Source organism: Helicoverpa armigera, chromosome 28, assembly GCF_030705265.1.
Source record: "Helicoverpa armigera isolate CAAS_96S chromosome 28, ASM3070526v1, whole genome shotgun sequence".
NCBI classification, from domain to species: Eukaryota; Metazoa; Arthropoda; class Insecta; order Lepidoptera; family Noctuidae; genus Helicoverpa; species Helicoverpa armigera.
The window spans coordinates 741,957-764,919 of NC_087147.1; the positions used below are offsets into that span (position 1 = coordinate 741,957).

Below are 22,963 nucleotides of genomic sequence, written 5' to 3' on the forward strand. Positions count from 1 at the left end.
AATCATTTGACATCGACGCTCTTCTCTTTCTCTTTCCGCCATTTTCGTACTAGCTTGGCGGTGTCATCGGAAATATTTTAATTATTTACATTTGCCTATTAAAACGTTCTTCCAAATACTAAAATTACGTGTTACAACTACAAACCGTGCTTGTAATATGTAAAAGATTCTAACAGAGTACATAAAAACAATAATCTTCGTCTAACCTAAATATGGACGAGGATATTTTTCCCGAATTATGCCTGATGAATACGAAGAAAACGTATTCAAAGACGCCTAAAAAGCAGGGAAACGCACCTCCTGTGTCTAATAATGTTAAAGAAGCTTCTAGGCCATCAGGAAAGGTCTCGGAACTTGGTGAACCGTTGACTACAAAAGTGGCGGTTGAGTATTTGCTAAGTGGAAAACTAAAATCGGAAGTATGTCGTTATTGCTTGAGAATATCGCCTGGATTGTCCGAACTGGACCAGATCATGCAGATTGCGGGCACAGGAGCCGTTTATAAAATAACAATCAGAGAGATGATAGCTTGTTTCTATCCTTTCAAGGTAAGTTATCAAAAATATATGGTATCAATGTAATTTTAATGCTTTTACGTCGTTTCTGTCCGTATTATTATTCTGCATATCAGTGAATATTATCAGTTCACATCAAACTTGATCAAAATTGTGTCACTTTGTTGAAAAAATCTATATTACTAGCCTGAACTTCATGCAATATTAAAAAGTAAATTATATCCTCATATTTCAGGTGAGCGAGAACCAAGAATTCCCAGAGAGCATCTGTCAGAAGTGTGTTGACAAAGCGTTAAACGCATATCTCTTCACACAGCAGTGCGAACAAGCAGAACGCGCTCTAAACAACTGTTTCATAGACATGGACGAAAAACTAACAAAACTAGACCCCATAGATAGACCGAAAAAACGAGGCAGACAAAAACTAAAACCGAATTACAACGTTTTATATGCAGAACATAAAAAAGTAATGGATTACGCTGAACCTATAAGACACCTCATCAATTTACAAACAGAATCTTTGAGCAACGAACCCGATTGGAACGAATTTGAATGCAAAAAGTGTTGGCAAGTACTCCCTAACCTAGAAACGTTGTTAAACCACGAAAAACTGCATCCGAAAACCATGTGGTACCACTGTCGGTTATGCGGTAAAGCTTTTATAAAACATAACCAATTGAAAAAGCATCACACACAAGTCCACGTTCGTGGTAAACAGATGCCAGAAGCTGATAAGACATTTAAATGCAGAGAATGCGGTAACGTAACAGAAAATTACGAACAGCATTTACAGCATATAGAAAAGCATAAGTTCAAAAGCGTCATGGAACATTTGATTGAGAAGAAAACGGACCAACTGTGCCTAATTTGTCTGAAGAAGTCGAGCAACTTAGTGGAGTTGGATAAAATGGTCTGCATTCATGGAAGTTGTCCGGAACTGGTGGGGGATAAAACGCTGTATACGGTGTTGGCTTCTACGCTGCCTGATGTAAGTATTTCATCACCTTTATATTTATTTTCATTACTCAACTATGATTATCATGGCTTAGTAAGCATTAGCAACTCCATTAATCTTAATATACTTCTACTTTTTACGATCTTCAAACAATTGTTTATGTGTAAAGTAAAAACAATATTTCAAACATCTATTTCGTTCTTGCACTAGCGACTGTTAACTTTAGTATGTACAAATATTCCCATTCATTCTTGATTTCTAGTTAGTGCGTTTGCAAAAATTTTTTGAAAATGCCTTTGTACTGTGTGAATATCTACCAAGTTCCATCTGTAAGAGGTGATTCCTTTTCTAGCGAAAATCATACAAGTACCGAGAATTACACATACCCCAGAAAGCTAATATAATGACTATTACAAAAAGAAAGAGAAAATACCGAGAAACTGAGGAAGATAATATAGAAATAAAGTTTAATTGGTCCAATCCTATTATTGTAAAGGCAGAAAAGTTTAAAACAGATGATTTTTATCACTATGTTTTCTGTGATCCAGACCCAAATTTTATAATCAGTACTAATGAACTTAAGACTAACAATTTTGATGTTCAAGTATCTAAATGTATTGAAATAACTGATGAGGTTGCAATGGAACTTGATAAAGATAATAATAAATCAGAAACTGATAATGAAATGGATTTACCTGACCATTTGAAATCTGTACATAAAACTCTAAATATTGTTGATGAAGAAGTATTCATTAAAATGTCTATTCATGACAATATTAATGAAATAACAGATACAAATATAAAATCTTTGAAAGATGACACCATAGAGGTTAACTTTGCAAAGAATGCAAAAGTAGATCATGCAGAAATGGAAGTCAATAAGAATAACTATCAAGCTGATGAAATTGCCACAAATACTAAGCAAGACAATGATATAACTAACAAAATCTACAAGACCAGAGACAAAATAAATGTTGTAGAACTTTATCCAGAAACAGGTTGTACTCACAACCAAAAACTAAACTTATTTCCTAAAGAAATGGGTGGCAATAATTTTACTGAGAAAGTTCCACTAGAATATGGGCCAAATATGTTTCCTTTTTCAAATCCTATAACTTTGGAAACTAATCTTCAACACATTAAAAAAGATACAATTACAATATTTAATTTTTCGAATCCTGAATTTGAAAATTCTGAAAATGAAGTTATCGACTTTAAAGCCATACTTGAAAAGAACATAAATAAAGATATAATGCGTCCTGTTAACAAAACGACTGGTTTAAATTGGATATTTGATAAAACTCCTACAAAAAATTATATTGAGACAACTGTATCACCAAAAAATTTAGAAGATTGTAAATTCTGTTGGATATTTGCTAAACAAAATAAATGTGAATTCTGCAAGAAACCTATTAATGTTGTAAATGACCAAAACTCTGAAAATAATACACCTATTGACACAATGGGACTTGAAAACCCCATAGAAGTTAAAGAAAATATTAAGCAAGATATACTAAAAGCTTGGCAGTGTAATGTATGCCTAACTGTAAACAACGGGGATAGATTCACTTGCTGTTGCTGTGAATCTAAGAAATATATAGAAAATGGCAACTGTAAAATTACATTTAGAAACAACAATACATTCTTTGAAATAACTAAAAAGCAAGATATAAGTGAAAATAATGTTTCTACAGCGAAAACTGCTGAACAGTTTATAATAATAGAAGAAACATCAATGATGGATATGAAATGTGAAACTATTGAAGTAACAGACAAAGAAACAAATACTATACAAAGTATGGACATAGAAATGAACTCTGTAAATTATAATTTCAATACCAAAGTCACGGAACAAATGGATATTGAAGAATATGTGCCTGTCGCAAACTTGGTTCCAACATTTGCACCAACTCAAACTTTGGGGGCAAATATTGGGCCATTTATTGGGACTAATATACAATTCAATATTGGTTCACAGTTTGTACAAAATGACAAGGGTGGTAGAAGGATAAAAAGGGCTGTCCGGAACATTCCGAAGGCTTTTCATAAATAGTTTTAAGATTTTGTATCTCGATACCTCCTACGTATATTATCGTAACCAACAAAATGTCGATTTCGCTTTTTTTACATAAAACGACTTATTTTTAAACATGTATTTTACATTTATATTTAATATTTAAAAATGTAAAATATATGTTTAAAAATAAATAAATGGAAATAAAAAAATAAGTTGTTTATGTACCAAGGTGTCGATCTGTGTACTCATTTATTGTTAAGTATTATTGATTAATAAGGGTTGTTATGGGCTAGAAAATTTATGTTTGCGGATATTCTCGTTATCTATATTTATATTCTGGATAGTAAATGGATCACAGTTTTTTTTTATTGTTTCCATTTAGGAGCTCCATAACAGCCCTGATTCATTATGCATAAGTATAATTCTTCCTTACATATTTATGTCTAGTAAGACATATGTATTGCTGCTTTTGCTATGTTATTTAAAATAAGATTTTTTCTTTAAACTCAGTTAAAAACTAAAACAGTATTATAAAGTTACTCATAAACATAATAATCTTAGCTGTAGGCCCTTCTTACATAATACTCATTTGATTACAAATATAACTTACTAGTGCTGCCATTTATTTCAAGTTATATTTATTACATTAATATTATATTTAAATATTCACGAAGCGATTTCGTCTATTATTGTCCCTAAAAACCCCAATAGGCATGACGCGAAAAACTAATTAGTCCGTCTTTTGGATAAACGTAAAATAATAGACACGTATTTTTTATTATCTCTCACAGTCCAATAATAACGAAGATACAACACGTTTTAGTTTTGTGTTACGTCACTTTTAGGTACAAATTTTATATAAACGCGACGCACAAACTCCCACTTTCAAACTTTAATACCTTATATCTTATTGGTTTCCTTATGTTTTGTTAAAATAAAATATACGCGTCCAAAATTTTTTCGTAATCTAAAAGCCGGACCAATTAGAATGACTATTTTTTTAAACCCTGTCGTCAGGCCTATTTCCATACTTATCCCGATCCAAAACCCAAAGCTTTTTAATATTAATTTTTAATTCAAAATTTTTGTTGCAGATGCTCTACCTACACAACTTCATTGGGACAAAAATATGCGAACAGTGCCTTAACCATGCGATCACTTCATACGTATTCATTCACCAATTTATCTTCACTAGGGAACGTCTAGATTTGTGCATCGGCCTTATGCTAGAAAACCTTAAGGATATCGAACCCCATACTAATGTTTTTGTACAAGTTTCACCCCCCGTTATCATGGCACCACCAGAAATTGATGAAACGTTACTTCTAGATGAGAATGAACCTATAGATGAAACTAAACTAAAAGTAGACGTTCTAGAAGATGAATTTAGACTGAAATCGGACAGTGAGAGCGAAGAAGATAGACCCGTTGAAATGAAACCTGAAGCCAAAATTGAATATAAAGTAGATTTAACTCCAATACCAGATATAGAGAATTTAGCTAGAACGGCAACTAAAACTTATAGAAATAAGAAATTAGTTAACGGCTTACAGAGTAATAGTAATAATAAATACCCGGTAGATGTTTGCAGCGAATTTTTGACATTCAACAAAAAGAAGAAAGTTAAAAAGGTTTTAGTTAAATACACTTGTCCTATCTGTAGCAAACATTTCATTTCCGACTATTTCTTAAAAAGACATATTTTGAAACATGTTAGTAAAAAAGTTCAGTGTATTATCTGTGCTAGTAAGTTTAAGTCTAAATTCTATTTGTATGAACATACTAAGATGGAACATTTGTTGAAACAGAGCTTTTATCTATCATGTAGGGTATGTGGGCGGACTTATACTGATGTATTGAAACTTCAGACTCATGAAAGACAACATTACTTGAAAGCTTGCCAACTGTGCAATAAAGTCTATGCGACTCAAGCGCACTACGACAACCACATACAAAGGCATTCAACAAAACTAAAAATGTTAAAAGAAAAACGAGCCCAAACGTGCAGTTTTTGCGAGAAAGAATGTTCAAACGATAATGAACTCTCGCTCCATGTAAATAAAATACATTTACAAATAAAGCCTTATAACTGCGACATGTGTGAAAGACAGTTCTATACTGAGAATAATTTGAAAAATCATAAAAAGGTACATGGTATGCCGTCGAAGGAAAACTGTGTTTTCTGTGGAAAGACTCTTAAAAGTAGAAAGCAGTTAGTGATTCATGTGAGGAAACATATAGGAGCTAAACCTTTTTGCTGTCAAGTTTGTGGACAATCATTTTACTCAGTTTCCAAAGTAAGAGAGCATATGAAAGTGTACCACGGAGGCCAATTTTGCTGTAGAATTTGCAAATCTATCTTTTCAAACAAATTTGAACTCAAAAGACATGTTAATAAAGATCATAGCGTCATTTAGCGGGGATTCAAGCCATTTTTTGGCTTGAATTTTTAGTAGCAAAATTGCTATTTGAATTGCAAATAATATTGTTGAAATTGCTATAATAATCAAGTTATTTTTTTAAGTTTCTCAAATGTATTGTAAAGTACACAGATTATATTTGTAATGCCCTTAAGATGGAGGTTTTAATTATAATTTGGATGATGCAATAATAATTCATAGTACACATTCAATTTAATAAGATATGTGCCTAACAAGCTTTCACTGGAAACTGCGCCACGCCAAAACATATTTTTTAAATGGGGTTATTTTTTTAATTGATGTAATTATGTGTAGTAAAAAAAAAGGTTCCAGGCAGTAGGTTTTAATTGCATCTCGCTCTCACTCGTCCTAAAATTATAAATATGGCAGCCCTAGTCGCATGGTATCATCGTAAAAGTACCCTAGTACCATCGTAAAATATAGTTTATCCCAATTTATATTACAATTTTCAAGCTTCATGAGTAGCCATAATATACTTTTATTTGTAAATACTCGAAAATATATGCAATAATCGAAATTTTTTTACATCAAAATGGTACTATTGTCATGGTTGTTTTTGGTACATACAGTTTACCAATTACGGTGAGTTGCACCATTTAACTATAATCATAATTGAATCATTTTGACTATTAAACCGCCGATTTAACCAATAGGAGGTTAACGGCTGGTTATGGTTTGGTTATCGTTATAGTTTTTATAGTTAGATGGAGCAACTCACCCTTAGCTAAGTAAATAATAAATAGTAAACCGACCAAAAACTTAATTAGGTTCTCAGATATGTATGTATTGTATGCATATGTTTTTATTGGTTCCAATTTAAATAGATACTTACAATTTATTGAAAATGCCTAATATTGTAAGAAAAACATATAATACCTGATGAAAAAAAATATTTCAAATTGCTATGTATAGACAAACTCACAAGCTACATATATTAGTATTTGATAAGTTATATTTTCAAAACTAACTGTCATTTGTTTGCAATCTATAAAGCAAACCAAAAAATTTCTTATCACACTCTCTTTATACTAACCTAGCCCATGTTGCGCTTATTGCGCAAACTTTTGTCATAATTGCGCTAAACCTGCTCAACTCTTATTGGATTGCGCAAAAACTGCGCAACACTTCTGGACTGCGCAATACTAATTGCATGACCCACTATTCTATGTAATTAAATTTTCCTTTTTAAATATTAAATAGATTAGGTGTCCATAATTGTCTTAGCAATAAGTATCGATATAGGTACTGCAGACACAATATTGTATTAGATTTAAGGTATATGTTAATTGAATAAATAAATAAGATTATATTTACATTGATAGAAATGTTTTTTTTTTTGTTATTTTGGTATGAAATTATTAAAAAGGTCAAAAGTAAAGAGTGTGAGTGTAGAGTGAGGTATGTAGGGAGTCAGTCTCTTCCTACTAATATTATAAATGTAAAAGTTTATGAGAATGTGTGGATGTAATGTGTTATGTAAAACACGGCTGGACCAATTTAGTTGAAATCTGGTATGTAGATAGGTGATACTCTTTATTAACACATATGCTGCTTTTTATTAGCGCACCGCGCGGGCGGAAATTGGTATTCCCATATAGCCCAAACAATGACACAATAAGGGATAAAGGAAACAAAAGGTGAGTAGAAAAATCGTCAAATTTCTTTTTTTTTTTTTAAATCGTTAAATGCAATCAAAAATTAACGGCGCTGTGCAGTATGTTCTAAGTTTTCTCTTATCCTTACCGCCACCTTTGCATCATCACATCCTCGCAAGAGGAGGCGACGGCATTTCACCTTTCATCACTCCGGACTCCGGACCATGCAGGATACGAGTCGTACCTATCTTCTTATCAAAGCAAGGCGCATGTGCAGTACCGCTACATATTTAATCGGTGTTATATGGGCCTGTCTCCTATCTAAAGTCCATTGCCAGAAAGAATCGTGATTGGATCGCAGTCGAATGTGAATCGTATGTCACTTAAGTAAAATTAAGGAGAATCGGGTCCCAGATCAAAGTGATGGCAGTTTTTATTTATGCTGCGCGACAGATAAGTGGCGCCGTGTAGGTACAGTCACGTGCATCTGTGTGCGTTTACGGTTGCCAGATATTGAGAAATACTCCCATATTTTTGTTCAATTAAATTGTTCTCAAATATTGTACGTAAACACAGTAAATTATAATAAACATATAATTAACTAATAATAAAAAATAACAAGATTGATTTAAATAAAACCCATTATCCCCTTAATTAAGTACCGTATTACCGTAGTCGAAACGACGAAGGTTCGTAATAAGCTTCAAAAATTAAGGTTAGTAACCTAGGGTTCATAAGCTATTTAATTAATAGGTTTTTTAATTTCAAAATATAAAGAATTTATTATAAAAATCAACATATTTATTCAAATAATTATTATTTTACACACACTGAACCTTAACAACCTTAGTTCTGCACCAAAATAGCATATGTGGCCTTAAGTACCTAGGGTGAAAGAAATCATTAGAAGGGCTACTAATTGAAGAGTTAGACTGTTCAAAATGGCATGTATTTAACGCGGCGACTAAGTAAAACGAATATAGGTTTAAAAAAATAATAGAATGGGTACCATTTATAATGGGTTGGCAGCTAATAAGGAGTATCATAATAAGTAAAAGGTAGCATATTAATATATCAATTATGAGGTCCGTTTTAATTTAAACTAGCATCAAGTTTTTCTTTTGGCAACTGAATTAATATCTAAGCGAAAACTTAATGATGACAATAAAATAGAAAATGGGCATTCATAAATAATACAAATATGGTTCTATTTAAAATTGTTTGGGTGAAGAATAAATATAAACTAGCTCATATTATAAATATATTGTGCGACTTTTTAATAGCTTTAAATAAACTCTAAAATGGCATGAAAAAAAAATATTTTGCGGCTGTTATTTTCAAAATTATAGGTGAATAGCATGGAAGTAAGCATGCAACATGCAGCAAGCATGACTTCTGTCACGGCTCCGGCGCTGCGGGGCTCCGGCGGTCCCATGCGAGCTTATCGTCGCAGATGGTTTTCACGCTCACCACCGCAGCTTCGGCTTGATGGCCGGCGGTGCCGGCCAGCCTCAGCCGCGGCGGCGAGCGTTAAAAGTACCTGCGCCTCAGCTCGCAGCTCCGCGCCTACGCGGTTTTGAATTGCACTCTAGGGGTAGGGCAGACAAGACTACGTGGAGTCGGTTTTGCAGCGATTCGTTTTCGTCACTAACTTCAATTTTTAATACAATGTTTTTTTAATTGAAGGTTATAAATGGCAATATGCTAAATAAAATGAATCCAAATTAAATTCTACCATCTTCATAGTGCGCCAAGTGAGATAATACCACCGCACCTGCCGCCGTTTTCATGAAATTATGATAACAAAATATTAATAATTAACTCTTATTTCTTTTTATTGTACTCCTTTTAATATTTAGAGCTATCCACAAAGCGAAGCCTGAAACTGGGTTTTTAGTCGGCACGAAATAGTTGGTAATATATTATCTTTGCCACCCAACTAACATTATTAGTCGCCAAGTCATTATAAATAGCTCCTCACCTAATATTTCAATTGACTGGTATAGTTTATGTCCTACCTAAACGCAGCTGCTAGTTTTTAGTTTTTATAACACCCTTAATTTTGAACCTTACATATTATAATAGTCGCGAAAATATTTAATCGCTGCCAAGTTATTTTATTTGTTGCAAACATTTGTCGACTTTTAAGTTATTAGTCACCCGGAAAATAATAAGCCGTTCAAAATTAACTGGCAAACGACTTTGCAATAATGATGCGTTGAACGAGATGGACAGTCTTAGGGACTTACCAGCTGAAAACTAAAAAGTATAAAATAAATTAAGGTAAAAGGTAAAATTCATGCTCAATCCTTCTCCTTGTGAGAGGAGGCTTGTGCCCAGCAGTGGGACGATAAAAAAGGCTGTAACTGTAACTGTAAAAATCTTTAAAAACAAGCTTTTATTTAAATGCGCTAAAATAAGAAAATGAAACTTTTAAAATAACTTTACAAGAGTTACCTGTGGAAAGATATCCCATCTTGTTTTCTTAGATTTTGTGAACAACTTTTGCAGTGTTTAAACACACAAGACGGCATATTTTGAATTAATAATGACAAATCACTAGCGATGTGTGAGCGAGACGATGCGCGCGCTAACTACTGTCGCGGGTTTGTTTGTATTAGCTCAATATTAGCTTTTGATCGTGTATTTGCTTTGGTCGACACACTCGCGTGTTCTCTGAGCGCTCTATCTGCCTATTTCTTTGGTCTGAGAGCTCGTAACACAAATAAACCTAACCTCAACTTACCATTTTTGTAAACAATAAGAAAATGTCAAAATAATATTTTGTTGTGTAAATAAATTGCAATATATGTGATTTAGAAGCTTAATATACCTTAAAACCTGCAGGTGGTGATAATAAATGAATGAAAACATGTTAAATATCAAGGTGAAACTCCGAAATGTTCTCCATAGCGGCCAATTTTGCGGTATTTGTTTGGAAAACGATGATAACAACAATATGAGCACCATTGACGAAGTTATAGAAATTATTGTGAATCAACAAGTTCGCACTAATCCTTTAAGTGCCATGATTAATGTGGTATTCAAACAGGTAAATGAACATCATCTGCATAGCTTTTCCCCAATTATGTTGGGGTTGACTTCCAATGTAACTGGATGCAGCTTACTACCAGTGTTTTACAAGGAGCGTCTGCCTATCTGTCCTGCTCAACCCAGTTACCTGGGCAACCCAGTACCTCTTGGTAAGCCTGGTTGTCAGACTTACTGGTAATGTAAATGTATGTAATGTAAGGTACTGTACTTACTGCCAAGGATGTTCAATGACAGCTAGAGCCTACAGTATGCATGGCAGGGTCAAATTAAAACTGTTAGGTCTTTATCAAGATTCCATGTCCTTATTTACTATTACGATACACAATTATCTTTTATCTTTGTTGTTTTATGTGTCCATAGCTTTACTTACATTGATACAGGATGTATTCTTCCAGGGAGAAAACTTCTTGGCGCACACACAGATATGCAACAGTTGCACAGAAAAACTAATACAGGCATATATTTTCATAGAAAATGCTAAAGAAACATTCAAGATTATTGACAACTATGTAAATTATTTGATCAAGAAATCAGATGAAATCTACCAGCATTTGCCTGACTCACAAATTGAAAGTAGTAATGTAGTTATAGTTTTAGACAATATTCTTGAGCCAACTGCAGAAAAGGAGAAAATAGATTATTTAAAACATGAAACCGATAAAGTTACTCAAGAGAAGAATGAATTTCTTGAAGTTAAAAAAGAAACACATAAACCAAAATGTTCCAAATTCAAATGTACAAAATGTCTTGAAAAACTACCTTCATATAGAGCATTGAAACTACATAGATACACATGTATGAAACAGAAAATAGAATGCAAAATATGTTTCAAAAGATTTAGAAATCAGCAATATTTAAATTCACATTACAAAGTGCATGCTAGTTTGAGATGCAAGATTTGTCATGAAATTCTCCATGAAGAAGAATTACTCGAACACCTTAAAGCAAAACATATTGATTCTTTACATACTTGTTCTCAATGTAATGAAGTATTTTATACATTAAACACTTTACAAATGCATGAAAAAATCTGCCACAAAATCAAAGGAGAAAACCCGCACTGCTTAATGTGTCTTAAAACTTTTACTGAAGAAGAATTGAAGGTACATAGTTGCAAATATAACTGCCCGGAATGTTCTGAAGTACCGTGCATGCATTATAAGTATCTGATGTTTTATAGAGATCAGATATTAAACCATGCAGGTAAAGTGAAGTGTTTGGATTGTGATTATGTCTGTAAAAGGAAGGAGATTTTACTCGGACATGTAAACCGAGAACATTTGGACCATCATCCATTCACTTGTGATAAATGTGGACAACAGTTTTATTCTAAAATCGTTCTAACATCTCATATTCATAAATTTCATGAGGATTATTTTGTATGCAGATTCTGTGATTCAGAATTCAGCAATATTAACACATACACAGAGCATGTGCAAGTTTGTGAGGATATAGAAAGGAGTTTCGTTTGTGACGAGTGTCCAGCCTCCTTTGATTCATCAGATAATCTCACAAAGCATATAAAACGTAGACATAGTACTGATGTTTTCCCATGTGGATTATGCAACAAAAAGTTTCTCAAAGATTCTAAGAGAAAGGAACATATGGTCAAGGTTCATAGTGGCCTACAAAGTAAGAACAAAGTTATTAATGTGCAATGTGTTGTGTGTCAAGAGATCTTTGATACTAAAGGGGAATTAGTACAACACATGAGGTCTCATGGACCGAACACAACCTACCCTTGTAGAATATGCAATACTGAGTATGAAACCTTAAGACAGTTTAGAGCACACTACCGCAAACACAACGGACCATTTGCCACTTGCCACATCTGCGGTAAAGAGATGAGAGAAATTCTTCTCAAAAAACATCTAACTACCCACACAAATTCTATAGAGACCTGCGAAACTTGTGGCAGGTCATTTCAAAACGTAGCTTTGTTAAAATCTCATCAAAAAGTACATTTGGAAAATGTACCATGTCCTAAATGTAATAAGATGATCAACCCAGCTAGATTGCGCAGGCATTGGAGAAGGCATTTAATGGAGGAGAATCCTGGGAATACAGGAATTAAAAAACAGCAGCCAAACTTGAAATGCGAGCAATGTGACTACAAAACTTGGAACAACACACTGTTAGAATGCCATATGAATCGTCACCACTTAAAAATTAAGCCTTACGTGTGCCATATATGCAGCAAAGATTTCATAGGCAAACACTTACTGAAGAAACATATAGAAACACATAACATGAAAAGCGTTATGTGCATGGTCTGTCTAAAGAGTTTTGCTAACTCTGCTTGCTTGAAAATGCATTTACGCTTGCATACTGGTGAGAAACCTTTTACTTGTGAAATTTGTGGAGACCGGTTCCGATCTTCGAGTATTATGAATGTTCATAAGTTAAAAAAACATTCGGATAAAAGTAATAGTTGTCCGTTATGTTCGAATAAGTTTCATACAGTGAGAGATTTAAGGAGACATGTGATTAAAGTGCATTGGAAGCAGAAAGATAAAAGATTTGACCCTCGGGAGATGAAAGGGTTGGATAAAGAACATTATCATTTGTTTCATGATGGGAGGAGAGTTAAAGTTGCTGAGGAAGATGTTGATATTTATATGCCTTGTTCATTGTGAGAAATATAATATGTATGTTGTTTGAATGTGTACGTTTTATTCAATACCTACTTTGGATAGTGACTACTTCTACTTTCGTGAATTTTCGCGTTGCAGCGTTATGTGGTAACACCTAAGTTATCGTAGTGTCGTTGAGATCAGGTAGGCACCACGGAAAACACGTACTTACTCAGTTGCATCCAGTTAGACTGGAAGCAGATCCAATATAGTTGCTAGAAGGCTAGGTAGATGATACCTACGTGTAAAAATAACACAAAAATTATTCAAGAACATGATTTATTGAAATAACAAAGCCAACATTCTCACCCATCCATCACCTTTTTCTAATCAAAAATTATTATACAGGAAAAAAATATAAGATAATTTTTCATATCTGCATTTAGCTACCTAACTACAAAAATGACAAGTTTCAAGTAAGTTTCGGCAACCTGCGATCTTCAAACAAATGATAATGTTCCTTGGATAACTCTTTTACATCTGCAGGATTAAACGGCACTCCATCTTTGCCTTTCCAATGAACCTTTTTGAAGTGATGCCTCATATCTCTGACCATATAGAACATACTATCACAGAGAGGACAGTTTACCGTTTTCTGTAAATGTTTCTTAATTCTATGGGTCTTCATTAAACTTGAGGATCTGAACTTCTGACCGCAAAGATCACAGGCGTAGGGAGTTACTCCCGTGTGCATTCTAAAGTGCATTTTCAGACAAACGCGGTTTGCAAACTTCTTGCCGCAGATAGAACAGAAGCAGCTTTTGTCAGATGTGTGCGTTGCTAAATGTTCCTTCAAGCGTACTTTACCACAAAAATCTTTGCTACAAATGTGACAGACAAATGGCTTGATTTTTAAATGATATCGGTTCATGTGAGTTTCTAAGTCACATTTCTTTTTAACTATGTGCCCGCATAACTCGCATTCTATGGCCTGGCCAGGTTTGGCCTTTGCTTTTGCACTGAATCCATGAATTTGTTCCATATGCCGTTTCAGACTTGACGGTTTGATGGTCTTGTCACATAGAAGGCAGGGTTCAGGATCCTTGTGGATTCTTTGATGGAAGATCAGTAATGACTCCAAGTGGAATGACTTCCCACATACCTCGCAGACATGACTCAGAACAGCGTCCTTTTTGTAAGGACACCTAACAGTGTGTTGTGCATAGAATGATGCAGCAACCTTCTTACCACATTGAGTGCACTTAATTCTCTTAGTATAGTGCCTTTGATTATGAATATACAGTTTCATTAAAGAATTACACTTTTTTGCACATGCCTTGCATGGGTAAACTTCATTTTCGGGATGCAATTTCTCATGTTCAAGCATCTCTTTTACGTTTTTGAACATGATATCACATAGGGAGCATTCAATATGCTTTCTCCTCTTCTTACATTGAATACCACCATGAGTCTTTGCGTGGTGTTCCTGCAGTTCTATTTCAGTAAGGAATCTGCTCTTGCAGAGAGTACAAGCGTGTACTCCTTCATTATGCCTTAAATTCTCATGGTTGGTCAGTTCTTCAGAAACATCAAAGGATGCAACACACTGACTACAAGAGAACGGCCGTATGACAACCTTGCAAGATTTCCTATGATTCTCGAGAGTTTTAGCATCCTTGAAGACAAAATCACAATATTGGCAGGACAGATCTGAATGGAACTGTACTATGTGAGTCTTAAGACTCAATTTAGTGTAAAACTGTTGTCCACAATCAGCACAGGTGAATGGATGGTGGTCTAAATGTTCCCTGTTCGCATGTCCTATCAAGTGCTCTTTTCTACGAGTACCATAGTCACAGTCTACGCATTTTATGTAACTTACGTGATTCAACACTTGCTCTCTGTAAGACATGAGGTACTTATAATGTATGCAAGGCATCACAAAGCATTCTGAGCAAGAGAACTTGCACTTATGTTTCTTGTTCTTATCTTCTACGAAGTTGGTTAAGCACATCACACAATGAGACTTAGCTTTAGTATCGTTAACTAGATGACTTATTTTGAAATGTGTAGTCAACGATTCTTGGGTGTAGTAGACCAAATCGCAAAAATTGCAAGGGTATACCAAATTTGCATGATTACACCTCAAGTGATCCATTAGTTCTTCTTCCGGAAGAATGAGTAGACATAACTTGCACCTCGCTTTGGAATGTGTCAAGTAATGTATGTTTAAATACTGCAAGGTATTATAAGATTTGTCACACAACTTGCATCTGAACACTGTTTTCTTATGCTTAGCTTTTTCATGTTCCTTCAGTGTTCTGAAATTTGTAAATATGTCTGGGCACTCAGCGCATTCATAAGTGTTGTACCGAGGAGTAGAATTTCTTGATGAGCTCAGAGGTTTTATTACAATGTGACCTTCTTTCAAGGTTATATTTGGAGTCCCATCAGGTTTCTCAATTCTCTTTTCTTTTATTTCTTTCACTACCATGTTGACTTTTGGTTCTTCTTTTGTTATATCTTTCGGCTTCTCAATGCTACAAACCTGAATGATTTTAGGTTTCAGATCTTCTTTCTCCGTTTTATATGCTTTCATTGGTACAGGTTTTTCAGTAACAACTATTTCAGTCATGGAGTTCATATTGTTAATAGTTTTGTATAAATCTGTGTCATTTTCAAGGACAATCATGACATTGGCTGTCTCATATGTGATAGTGGTGTCAAGTTGAGAATCCACATCAACTACTTTGGAGTAAATATCCGAGACGCAGTTGTTGAGGATTCTTGTAAGCTGTTTTGTATTGTGGATGAAGAGGTAGGCCTGTATTGTTTTTTCTGTGCAACTGTCACACAGGTATTGACTTGACATCAGGAATTCAGCCTGAAAATAAGGAACATCATAGTTAGAATAATGAATGAATTGAAATTAATGAAGAAGCTCTGTTATTTTACAGAGCCTAGACTTTGCAAACATGATGCACTATGAAAAAATATTAGAATTTAAAAATGAGTTGCTTGCATAAAAATATTTGCTTTTTTCTGCACATTTAAAAAGTATATACTGAAATCAACTTACGTCTTCATTAAAAATATAATTTAAAATATCCTGCAAACATTTAGACAGCTTCTGCTGGCTAATAACAAACTCCATGTCAACGGAACAGAAGTTTCCCTTGTTCTCGAGGCACAGGCCGCAGAACTGCGGTGAAGTCCATAACGTCTGCAGTTTGGCTTTGATCCAGTCTACATTGTCAGGATTGCTAGGTTTCACTGCTTCCTCCATTTTCAATTGTCTGTAAAATGGAAATAGTAACAGTTTTAGTTACTTAGATATCTTTAAAAACGTCAATACTATTTAATAAAATAAAAATGTAAGTCAATAAAAGAACAACATATTAGGTCTTTTAGGTATTTGTTCTGAAATTTAGTTATTTTGTTTCTTTGTTATCTTTGGCAGTTTAGGGTAGTCAAAAGCCAGAAAGTCTGACAACCAGTTTCATCAAGAGGTATTGCGTTACCAAGAGAACTGGGTTGATGAGGTCAGATAGGCAGTCTTCTTGTAAAACATTGATTTTCAGTTGCATATGGCTAGACTGGAAGCCGACCCCAACGTAGTTGGAAAAAGGCTCGGCAGATGACAACGAAGTAGTTCTCTTGGGACGGGTGAAACCGCGGAAACTTTGTGTATAGCAGTATTTTGTTAAGGAAAGTTCAAAAAACTGAAATGTAATTTCAAACTCAGACCTAAAGCATATTTTGTATTCATCAATTAGCTTTATAGGAGCTTTTTAGCAGACTTGTTAGTCTATAAAAATAATGACAACGAGTCTCGAAATGTCATTTGGAAAATTTCCATTCCCATTTCGAGCTTTTGAGCATGATTATAAGTGAGAGGAAGCTCTGTCAGTCGTAAGCATTGCTTAAAATGTTAATATTTCTCCCTGAATTACCTGAATCAGATTGTTTTGATCAAAGGTACGTATTGCTTTTATAAAACTCCCGTACTTAGGTTATGTTACGTACACATTTTGTGGGACAAAATGGCGTATCTATTTTCAGTTTGAAAAATGGTTGCCTAAGATTATAATAAAGCGTTTGTACAAAGAGAAAGGAAACACAATTTTATGAAATAACTTGTCCAGAGCTAGAAATCGTCTCACCTTACGCCTTTTCACGTTCCAGTTTATTTCTTGAGCACTCGATAAAATTAGCTTTGAAAGTTATCTGTCAATTTCGATTTTAGAATGAAATATGATATACACATACGAATGGCGACAGAGACGAATAATGATCGTAAAAGCAATTTAAGGTCAAAGATTTCACAAATATAAATAAAAGGGCGAAGTGTTTTATCTTGAGTAATGCTATTTTAGAAATGATTAAATCAATGCAAAACACAATAAAGTCAAAGGTTCTGATTATGAAAAACAGTGACATGGAATGCTTCCGTACAACCTACGTTCCGCCCCCCGCGTCGCGCGTTTCGTTTCGCTAAAAATCACGATATTTTCTGAATCTATCAACAGGGGCCAACTTAAGGATACTTATTTAGTCGATTCATCGGCTTCCAAATTCGACTATTGTAGAGATCTTGAGTGGACTACTCTAAATTAAAAACTTATTTAGTTTTGTTTGTTTGACATTTTTCAACAGTATTGTTATGTTAGTTTATTTATCTAGTTTATAAATATTTATTTACTTTAAAATTATAAAAATGGATATGTTAAACTTACTAATAAATCCAAAATCTATGAACAGAGTATGTTTTTTGTGTTATAAAGAAAGCGAAAATACAACCGATTTACACGAAGATATTGAAATACACGATGAATATTTTAGTTTGAATTTAACTTTATGGAATATTATGAAACAGTTATTTCCATCTCACGTAAGTCATTTTTGATCTACAGCCAAAGGCCAACATAGTACCTTGTAGCCATAAAAAATTAGGAACCTTCAATAAGAATAATTTTGATCGACTTTGAAAGAATACCAAATAGATTAACTAATAAGTTTATCACCTTTCTTAGAATTTAAAATAGGTGCTGGGTACATCTATGCTTAGCTTATTCATCTATAATACAATTTTATTCTTTAATTTGGGACTTCACAATCACATATTTACACATCATTGCCATTGCAGTTGTTTATATTTTTTTATTCATAACATTCTCGTAAAGTTCATAAGCGTGGTACATGCTACAGTGCCTACTTCTATATCAAAATTAAATGTTACTAAAATTTACTCCATCGTTTACTTGTACCTGTTAATTATGTTTAATATTAATTTTCACTGATTTCAGGATCTATTTCTATCACAAGCATGTGATGACTGTGCAAGCCTAATTATTAAGTTGTTTAGCCTCATGCAAAGGAACTATTTAAAAAATGAAATGTTGAACCTCCTTGTAAATAATATTAACGAAGAAGTTGACAACAAAACAGTATGTGAACGACAACCAAAAAAGTACAAATTAAGGGTTCAATTACCTACTGGTGAGAGTATAATAAATAATACTAAAGAACAGCTTAATAGTTTAATAGCTGTAAAATGTTCAAAATGTGATATGAAATTCAAATCTAAAGTATTACTAGAGAAACATTATAAAATTACTCATAGGAATACAAGTTCTGCTAGAATCTGTGATATTTGTGGCAAAGAACTAAAAAATAATTCAACATTAAAAGTTCATTTGGGCGGCCATAAAGGAAAGCAATGTCCCCATTGTTTTATAGTGTTGAAATCTCACTCACATTTCAATTTGCATTTGAAAAATCATGCTGCGTTATCAAGAAGAAAACGAAAATCTAAATTACATGACTGTGGTAGTTGTGACTACCGAAGTATCAACAAAAACAGTTTAGAAGCTCATATTAATAAGGTCCATTTAAATATCAGGCCTTACAAATGTACCGAGTGCGGAAAAGGCTTTTATAAGAAGAGCAACTTAACTCAGCATTTTGTTACTCATGAAAAAGTGAAGGATAAAACGTGTGAGATTTGTGGTGACACATTCGTCAATGAAAAAACTTTATTTGAACATTTAATGTTGCATTCTGGTCAGAAACCTTTTAAATGTGAGATTTGTGGTGCTGACTTTATCACCTCAGGTCGGAGACTTGAGCATATGAAGAGAAAACACATGGAAAAGACAGAGTGTTGCGTAATTTGTGATAAGAAATTCAGTTTGAAGAAAAATCTTAATTCACATTTAAAAAAAGTTCATGCGACATTGTGTTTTGAAACTTGATAAGGCACAACTGAATTGGTGTAAGCAATTATTTTGCAGTTTCAGTATTTGCTTCAAGTATTATTTTTTAATTGTTACATAAGTTATTAGGTTGGCAGCTATGTTTGTATTATTTCTAGTCTTATAAGAAAAAGTATTATGTACGAAAATGTATGGCAAACTGTTTAAAATTAATTGCTTTATTTAATTCATGCTATCAAATTACGACATAAAATAAAAGCTCACGCTATTCATCGCTAGATGTCGGTAGTAAAACTTATTAAGGCAGCATAGTTAGTATTACGTACGGGTCGAAATGCTATGTATGTAATAAACTTCCATATTCCCATTGAAACAAACCCACGATGAAAGGAAACTCCTTTCTTCGAGAAAAAAAAAACAAGTTTAACTGTAGCTTAGATTTATTTTTATAAAAAAATAAGGTACAAAAGGACACTTCATATTTTCAACAAAGAATTGTCAAATTTACTCCTCTATGCCTCTATCCTATACAATAAATATACAAAATACGGCAGTGTAATGAGTATTATTAATTAAAAACTATTACAAGCAATTTTGTATTTTTTTTACATCACAATATGGTTCCTAGCTCCCTTTTTATACAATACAGTTGTTTTAAAAGGTATAATAAATGTTATTATTCTATTTTAACTATAAAGGTTATATTTTTACAGATATAGGCTGTTTATGTAAGTTTACAAGGTATACGTTATTTTACAAGTTGTGTAAATCGTATACGTATTGTTTCTATTTCTAGAACATTCCTCAATAAGTTATGACATAGGAAAAAGAAGGAAATGTGGTCTACTGTCAGCATTGATTATCTAGCTAGCGAAGTACATTAATAATATAATATTTTTATAACAATTGGTAACTATATTTCGGTAACTATGTTAATGTAATACTAACTTAAACTATAGGTATTATATTAAAAACAATTATTCGGCTGTTTAGTCTTTGTAACGAATAAGTTCTGATACAAACAATTTTAGTCGACTTTTTAGAGGTGGTATTAGGCATGCCATCAGTGTTAAAAAAGTTTGATTCAGAACTTAGTATCGTTATAAAGAAAAACAGTTAAATGGGCAATTAACAAACGTGTTTGTTTCACTTCGTAATTCTTACTAAAACTACGCGAATCGTCATTTTATTTATGAAAATCTAATTAAATAGGTATGGCTATGTTTTCTTTCAAATTGTTCAACCATTTTTGTTTCTGCAATGGCGGGAAATTTTCGATTCAATTTGACAGCTGCCAAAAACATGACATAAATAGAGGTGTTCCCACCAAAATCGACTATTAAAACAACAATTCGCGTAATTGTAGCAAGAAATCATCATAACTTTATAAACCTTGCGTTATCGTTGGGTATTATTTAGTATTGGTAGCCGCCTCCTTGGCTGGGGGGGACGTAGGCTTGTCCGCCCGTGCCGGAGCCACCTGACCCGCTGGGGTAGCCGTTACCGCCCGTGCTGCCGCTGCCGTAGCCATTACCGGTGTTTCCACTGCCGTATCCACCAGCTGGCTGGTCTGGGTACCTCGCTTCGCCTTCGTATGTCACCTAGAGCGTTGAGGAATAAAGATTAGTTGGGTTACATTTATTGTTGTACAATCGGAACATCTATACTAATATTATAAAGCTGAAGAGTTTGTTTGTTTTGTTTGAACGCGCTAATCTCAGGAACTACTGGTCCGATTTGAAAATTTCTTTCAATGTTAGATAGCCCATTTATCGAGGAAGCAGAAGGAAGGAAATTACTTTTTATCAAGGTACGGGAAGTAGTTCCCACGGGATGCAGGTGGAACCGCTGGCAGAAGCTAGTAATTTAATAAACATTTGAATAGTTTCGTTAGTTAGGTCAAAATCTTAAACGCTAGTAATGTTTATTTAACTCTAATATGATTATGATTAAGTTAAATTTTACTAGCTGCGTCCAGTGGATTCACCCACATCCCTAGGAGCTCCAGCTCCCCAACAGTGAAAGAATTTTTGTAATCGGTTAATTAATTTGCATTTAGGATACAAACAAATAAAATAATGTTTCCTAATACATTAGTATCGATTTACTGCTAACCCACGGATAAAATTAATTCGTAAACATTTATTTCCATTTGTGATTTGAGAGCATAATTGAAAACTGCGCCATCTATTGTCGAGTAGCAGCACTACTCACCTCAGCGTTGAAACCGTTCTTCCAGTCGGCGGTGTACTTGACTATTTGAGTGCGTCCATCAGGCAGGGCTACTCTATACTCTCCCCGGGTGATGTCACCATCAGATATCGCGTTGTGGCTGTAGTCGTTGCCATCTTCCGCCACCTGAAGGATAAAAGACATTTGTTTGAGCTTGCATGCATTCCTTGTTCCTTCCATTTCCTTCTCCTAGTTCCAAAAACTGCCACTCACCAAGCGAGACGTGGCGCCACCGTCAATACAAAAAACTTTCGCGCGAGTGCCAAAAAACACGACGCCGGCCGCCATAACGCGCCGCAAATTAAAATCAAAAACTATGTCTAAACTTCAATAAACTTCTTAAACTAGTCAACAACCCCTGCAGGGAGTTACTGGGCGCCCATCAAACCATAAATAACATGTGTACAGTGATCTGTGTACTGTGTGAGTGGATCAAGTTGCAGCAACCGGCGGAACTTTGTGAGTACCTACTGATGCCTATTTCCCATCGGTCCTGTGTGCAGCTTTCCATAAACCTCTCACAGAAAATCTCGTCCAGACTTACAACCTGGATAGATCTGTAAAAACCTAATGGTCTAAGGCTTAGGTACGGTCAACGAAGCGCCGTTCAAGTCACACCATTTTTAGTGGTCCTTCTAAGCCGCATAATATACCTAATTGTTGAGTGTGCTTGGTTCAAATCGTGTAACCTACGACTCAATTATTAGTAAAAGTATTTAGTTGTCCATTTTAAGTCATTGAATTCTAAACAATACAAAATGGATAGCAAAGAAACTAAACTTAAACTTCTCGTCACTCAACGTGAGTAGGTACGTATTTCGTGAGATTCAAATTTTATTCGATTTATCTCGTCAATTATCATCCGATAAGTCCAAGTTAGGCTCATTTAAGAGTAGGTATAGACGTATTGACAACTTTGCGCAACCACGTTTACCTAAAATCGAACTTATTAAATTTGACGGAAATATAGAATATTGGCAAACATTCTATGACACATTTGCATCCCTCGTGCACGATAACGAAAACATTTCTAACATTGAAAAGTTTCATTATTTACTTTCTTGCCTCACGGGTTCCGCTTTGTCAATCGCCAAGGGCATTCCGGTCACATCAGACAATTATCAAATTGTTTTCGATGCGCTTATAGATCGGTATCAAAATAAGCGAATCTTAGCAGTAAATTATTTGGAAAAAATCTGTAGTCATCCTACATTAAAATCTAGTAATTTAAACGATTTACGTAATATCACTAGTTTATTACAGGAATCCGTAAACGCTTTAAAATCCATTAAAATCGAAAACCTTGGGGAATTTATTATGTTTTATTTATCTTCTCGCATATGAGATTCTGATACACGAAAACGAT

At 34.1% G+C, this 22,963-nt stretch overlaps 4 protein-coding genes and 1 non-coding gene across 6 annotated transcripts in view; 3 read left to right on the forward strand and 2 right to left on the reverse strand.

The window, feature by feature from the left end:
- Positions 1-33: 33 nt before the first annotated feature.
- Positions 34-7,253, forward strand: LOC110382912 (zinc finger protein 91). The gene is made up of 3 exons (XM_021343620.3): positions 34-548; positions 751-1,503; positions 4,582-7,253. Exons 1-3 carry the CDS (start codon positions 213-215, stop codon positions 5,902-5,904), a joined length of 2,412 nt encoding a protein of 803 aa, XP_021199295.3. The 5' UTR covers positions 34-212; the 3' UTR covers positions 5,905-7,253.
- Positions 7,254-10,175: 2,922 nt separating this feature from the next.
- Positions 10,176-13,239, forward strand: LOC110382911 (zinc finger protein 11). The gene is made up of 2 exons (XM_049851742.2): positions 10,176-10,575; positions 10,973-13,239. Exons 1-2 carry the CDS (start codon positions 10,384-10,386, stop codon positions 13,211-13,213), a joined length of 2,433 nt encoding a protein of 810 aa, XP_049707699.2. The 5' UTR covers positions 10,176-10,383; the 3' UTR covers positions 13,214-13,239.
- Positions 13,240-13,472: 233 nt separating this feature from the next.
- On the reverse strand, positions 13,473-17,602 carry LOC110382909 (zinc finger protein 84). 2 transcript variants are annotated; one of them, XM_021343617.3, is made up of 3 exons: positions 17,314-17,602; positions 16,230-16,446; positions 13,473-16,034 (listed from the first exon to the last, which is right to left on the reverse strand). In XM_021343617.3, exons 2-3 carry the CDS (start codon positions 16,434-16,436, stop codon positions 13,623-13,625), a joined length of 2,619 nt encoding a protein of 872 aa, XP_021199292.3. In that variant the 5' UTR covers positions 16,437-16,446; positions 17,314-17,602; the 3' UTR covers positions 13,473-13,622. The 2 variants fall into 2 exon arrangements, with proteins under 2 accessions (XP_021199292.3, XP_049707693.2); XM_049851736.2 differs by lacking the exon at positions 17,314-17,602 and adding an exon at positions 17,104-17,229.
- A 42-nt stretch (positions 17,603-17,644) lies between these two features.
- On the forward strand, positions 17,645-19,957 carry LOC110382905 (uncharacterized). The gene is made up of 2 exons (XR_010277919.1): positions 17,645-18,041; positions 18,457-19,957. It is a non-coding gene; the product is annotated as an uncharacterized LOC110382905 (transcript).
- LOC110382906 (pro-resilin) overlaps positions 19,788-22,963 on the reverse strand; it is a 54,828-nt gene continuing 51,652 nt past the window's right edge. The window contains exons 6-7 of the mRNA XM_049851790.2: positions 21,580-21,723; positions 19,788-20,966 (exon numbers count right to left, since the gene is read on the reverse strand). Of these exons, the coding sequence (XP_049707747.2) occupies positions 20,781-20,966; positions 21,580-21,723 (330 nt within the window). The 3' untranslated portion in view covers positions 19,788-20,780. The remainder of the gene's footprint in view (positions 20,967-21,579; positions 21,724-22,963) is intronic.

Excerpts from the sequence above, each read along its gene's own strand:
- LOC110382912 (XM_021343620.3), top strand. The coding sequence starts at position 213 with ATGGACGAGGATATTTTTCCCGAATTATGCCTGATGAATACGAAGAAA. Across the intron at positions 549-750 it reads CTTGTTTCTATCCTTTCAAG|GTGAGCGAGAACCAAGAATT; the intron begins GTAAGTTATCAA and ends CTCATATTTCAG. Across the intron at positions 1,504-4,581 it reads TGGCTTCTACGCTGCCTGAT|ATGCTCTACCTACACAACTT; the intron begins GTAAGTATTTCA and ends TTTTTGTTGCAG.
- LOC110382911 (XM_049851742.2), top strand. The coding sequence starts at position 10,384 with ATGAATGAAAACATGTTAAATATCAAGGTGAAACTCCGAAATGTTCTC. Across the intron at positions 10,576-10,972 it reads TTAATGTGGTATTCAAACAG|GGAGAAAACTTCTTGGCGCA; the intron begins GTAAATGAACAT and ends GTATTCTTCCAG.
- LOC110382909 (XM_021343617.3), bottom strand. The coding sequence starts at position 16,436 with ATGGAGGAAGCAGTGAAACCTAGCAATCCTGACAATGTAGACTGGATC. Across the intron at positions 16,035-16,229 it reads ATTATATTTTTAATGAAGAC|GCTGAATTCCTGATGTCAAG; the intron begins GTAAGTTGATTT and ends CCTTATTTTCAG.